This window comes from Nanorana parkeri, unplaced genomic scaffold (assembly GCF_000935625.1).
Source record: "Nanorana parkeri isolate BGI_ZX_2015 unplaced genomic scaffold, ASM93562v1 scaffold204, whole genome shotgun sequence".
NCBI lineage: Eukaryota > Metazoa > Chordata > Amphibia > Anura > Dicroglossidae > Nanorana > Nanorana parkeri.
In genome coordinates this window covers 1,131,322-1,136,165 of record NW_017306472.1, presented here as the reverse complement: position 1 = coordinate 1,136,165, position 4,844 = coordinate 1,131,322, and the positions used below count along the sequence as shown (strand labels likewise).

Here is a 4,844-nt window from a genome sequence, read left to right as displayed (position 1 = left end):
GTGTGTGTGAATGTGTGTGATAGGAGTGTGCATGGGTGAGAAGCTATGGAGACTTCCACACCGCTCACAGGACAGCCTAAAGCCAAGAACTGAGCACAAAGTAAAGGTGGCGAGGGGGTGATGCCGAAGGAGAAGCGCCTAAGCGTAACACCAAGTAAAATCCTGCACGGTCGTGGATGCAAGCCTTCTACGAAAACCTAAAACATTTTTAAAAAAGGGGCAACTTTTTCCTTCAATTTTTTTTTCGTCGCTCCAAAGGGATTTTTTTTTTTGCATTCGAATTGGAAGAAGCGTACGTGTCTAAAAACAAAAAAACACAAAAAACAACAAAAAGAACCAAAAAGAAACAAAAAAATAATAATAAATGCCTGTGGAGCTTTTGCAGCCTGCAGATTTCTCCTTCTTCTTCTCTGTGTGTGTAAGCGTGAGTGCGTGTGTAAATGAGAGTTTAACCCCTTCCTCCTCCTCCTCCTCTTCGGGATTTTGTACAATGCTGAAGATTTTAACCAAGAAGTTACGGAACCAGAGCCTGAGCGAGATCCAGCCCTACCAACTCAAGGTAACTTCAAAAAGGGTTTTTTTTTTCTAAAAAAAAAAAGAATGAAAATTTTTGTAAAAAAATAAAAAGTTGTGTTAATTTTTTCGAGGGGTGTTGGGGGTAGCAGAAGGCTTCGGTTGGGGTTCGGTAGTGCTTGTGTTATATTGTTGGCGTGGGCTATAATTAGCCGCGGTGCCGGTCCGCTGCGTGCATTGCATTATTAATTCTGAGATATAATACCTTTTGTGGGTTTTAAGGCGTTTGGGGGAAGTTAAGCCGGTGGTTGAATACAGTGGAAGGAGGGGGGGAGGCCTGCTTGCTGTTTGCTTATCTGCTGTGATCTTCCAGGCTTTTCTAGGACCGTGTAGGCCTCTCCAGAACCCACAGGGCACTTTTCTCTGAAAGTCCAGCCCCAAATGAAGTGCAGAATGGGCACAACGTGGGGCTTGGGACAGGCTCCTGCACTGTGCATGGTAAAGGCCTCATGTGAGACCAGAGATGACAATCCTAGAGAAAAGAACCGGATGGGTCATAGAGCTAAAATACAGGTCAGACCATAAAATGTACCGACAGCATTCACATATAATACACGTATGTCAAAGCATTGCTCAATGCCCAGCATTTGGGAGAGCTGCCAGTTCATTAAACTTGCCTTTTGTTCTATGGTGTCAGCTGTTTTTGGCTGAGAGAGGCTCATAAATGGGACAATTAAGGCATTCGTTAGGGGACAGAAAAGTGTGCTCAGTGCTGCTACCCCGCCACCTTTGTAGCTGCATCTCTCGTAAGCTCCTGCTGATCTATGAGGTGAGTGAAAATCACTCCACCTCATAGTCTGAGCCGACGCGTGAATGAATCTTGTCACATTTCGGCCCTGATGAAGGGACCCTGCGTGGTCGTGAAACGTTGGATTATGCGATATGTGTGAAGTTTAGTCCAAATAAATCGACTTTTTTCTAATTTCATTTACAGAGTGCTGGTGATTTTTATTGTTCATTGACTGCTGTGCACGGCGCCATCCGTGGTTGTCACTGCGAGCACCACTATTATCACTTGGACCGGAAGCGCTGTAAGGAGTGCAGGGGGATCTACTGTTTTTTGCGTGAATGAAACTGTCACTCACGGCTCCCTGCAGGCATTCCCCCCCTCCCCGCTCCGATCCTCTAGCGCTATCTGGCGGAACCGACGGGGGCGGGTACAGCTGGCTCTGCCTCTAGATAGGCAGAGCCAGCTGTCAATCACGCAGCTGGGTGGATCTCGACAGCAATGTCGCGGTCCACCCCGGCTGCGCCGGTCTCAGTATACCGCGAGCTGTAGCTCAGGATATACTGAGCTTTGGGTGGCGGGAGGACGCTAGCTTGTGTCCTCCTGTGACCCTTAGGAGAACTATGGGGAAAAGCCCTGACCCCATAGCTCTCCTTTTAACCAATATAGTTTGGTCAGCTCTCCGCCCAAAGCCTGAAGAAGCAGCAGCAAGCTCAGCAGCTTGGCTTTCTTGCCTCTCCTCCTGCCTGCCAATCACTTCACAGCATATGTGAACTGCAGGACACCTGATTGGCTGTCTGTGCTGCCCCACCCTCTCCCATTCTGAGTGCTGCTGTGCAGGGGGATGGTAAGAGGCCGGTAGTCAGGTTCAGTTACATTGGCTGTATGTAGAAGTACATTTAATGATGATTAGTCAATATATAACTGCATTCGTTGCTGGTGTGTATATCTGCATGGAGTTCTGTTCTCAGCAAATGAAATCACAATGTATGGCGTTGCGTTATCACTGTGTATAGTTTGGTTAGGAGCTCCAGTCTTTGCTCGGCTTCTCTCTGCATGGTGGGAAGTTGTGAAGGAGAGAATGTTTTCTAACAGCAGGGGGCAGATGAGTCACAATGAGAGTCTGTAATGAGGGTCCTTTTCACTCGGCAGGAGAGCAGCCTTCTGGGGAACTCCGGGAATATCAGCTTTTTGGAAAATGCACATGGGCATGCAGATCCCCCATCTCCAAGGCTAGCCCGGAGTGCCAATGAAGGCAGCCGTGACGTGTACCAGAAACCGGTGACATCACCGCGGCAAGGGGTCCGTTCGCTCTGCTCTGGTGTCCATAGCTCTTCATCCATTGATTATTGATTTTCCATTCCGGTATAATGGAACCCCAACTAGGATGTCATTCTTACCTATGCTACAGACCAGGGATGGGCAAAACTATGGCCCTCCAGCTGTGCTTTAACTACAAACCCCAACATGCCTCTGTCTCTGGGAGTCATGCCTGTAACTGTCAATCTTGCAATGCCTCCTGGGACTTGTAGTTCCACAACAGTTGGAAGGCCGGAGTTACCCACCGCTGCCATAGCACATGGATCACTATTTTTTATATTCTTTTATATTCTTATATTGCACTTCCGCTTTGCAATAACTTGTTCATTACCGCCGCATGCTATATAGCGCCCAACATGCCTAAACTTTCATTTCAATATATTCCACAAGAGCCACAAAGGATATAAATCCACTTTTTAAGAAGCAAATACCTTTACAAGCCCGCGGAGGTGTTATCACTATGCTGCACGTCACCCTGTGCAAAGAGCAAATCTGTGGGAGGGTACCTTGCAGGCCCCACCCACTGCAGACTGCTGCAAAAAAAACTACAGATGGGGGCGGAGACAAGACCAGTCCCCCTACACAAGGAGAGGGAGCAGTGCTGTGGGAAGGACCCAGCAAGCTCCACCCACTACAGGCCGCCTGCAGAAAGCTACAGGAGGGGGCAGAGACAAGACCAGTCCCCCTGCACAAGGAGAGGGAGCAGTGCTGTGGGAAGGACCCAGCAAGCTCCACCCACTACAGGCTGCCTGCAGAAAGCTACAGGAGGGGGCGGAGAAAAGACCCGTCCCCCTGCACAAGGAGGGACCGGTCTTGATTGCAGGAAGCTCCAAGCTCCAGGAAATACACAAAGCTCACCAAGAATTCAGGAAGAATACACATGGCTTGTGTTTAGATGATATTTGCTTATGCCAGGGTTCATCTTTCCTTTCTTGTTCGGGTGACAACTCAGAATGTTGACTTTTCCCTCAGTTTCACTCCTGGTGACAATAGTCATAAGGACAAATAGAGAGGGTTCACAAGAGGGGTCACAAACAGCAATCAAAATCCAACAGGGGCTCTATACCCTTCACCAATATATCCAAAACTGAACAAATAAGTTCTGTCTTTAGATACAATTTATTTTGCTCATCTCGGATTCCAGGTATGCGGCATTGTGTAGGGACAGGGACAAGACATGGGCAGATACAGGGGAAGGACAGGACAGGGACATGGGAAGGACAGGACAGGGACAGGGGTAGGACAGGAACATGGGAAAGACAGGGACATGGACAAGACATGGACAGGACAGGACAGGGGAAAGACAGGACAGGGACATGGACAAGACATGAAAAGAGACAGGAACAGGGACATAGACAAGACATGGAAAGAGACAGGGACATAGGATGGACAGGGACAAGACATGGACAGGGGAAGGACAGGGACATGGACAGGACAGGGGAAGGACAGGACAGGGACATGGACAAGACATGAAAAGAGACAGGAACAGGGACATAGACAAGACATGGAAAGAGACAGGGACATAGGATGGACAGGGACAAGACATGGACAGGGGAAGGACAGGGACATGGACAGGGGAAGGACAGGGACATGGACAGGACAGGGACATGGACAGGGGAAGGACAGGACAAGACATGGACAGAGACAGGGACATGAACAGGACATGGACAGGACAGAGACATGGACAGGACAGGGGCAAGACAGGGACAGGACAGGGACATTACAGGGGCAGCTCGGTTAAATAATGTCTGTTTTAGTCTTTAGGTTTATTGGCCCTTCAACACCGGCATTAACATGTGACCGCGGTGCCTTCAGGCCAAGTTATCTCCAAGTTATAACCACGCCCACTCCATTAATCACCCCACCCACCCTATGTATGCGTGTCTAGCCACACCCACTTTTATTGCATGGCACTGGAAGTGACTTCACATTGCCGGTAGATAATGTGTGATTGCTTCAGTACGTGTGATAGCCATCTGTTCTGTTACCTCACAGGAAAGGTTACAGCAAAACCCAGATCATTGCATTATTCAGCTGCTGCATGCCAAGAAAAAAAACCCCTGTGTGGATGAGTCCTGGGAGACTCCGGTGTAATTGCGTGATGGGAATAAACATGGTGATATTAACGGTACGGAGGGTCCCTTAAAATAAAGAGGTGGCTGCCTAAGGCAAAATAGTAATGCAGGATGATGATGATGATAATAATAATGTTTTACTGATATTA

General features: G+C 48.4%; 1 protein-coding gene across 1 annotated transcript in view; it reads left to right on the top strand.

Moving 5' to 3' along the window:
- Positions 1-427: 427 nt before the first annotated feature.
- Positions 428-4,844, top strand: part of LOC108786344 — a 79,148-nt gene continuing 74,731 nt past the window's right edge. Inside the window, exon 1 of the mRNA XM_018555609.1 lies at positions 428-559. Coding sequence (XP_018411111.1) covers positions 491-559 — 69 coding nt within the window. The 5' untranslated portion in view covers positions 428-490. The remainder of the gene's footprint in view (positions 560-4,844) is intronic.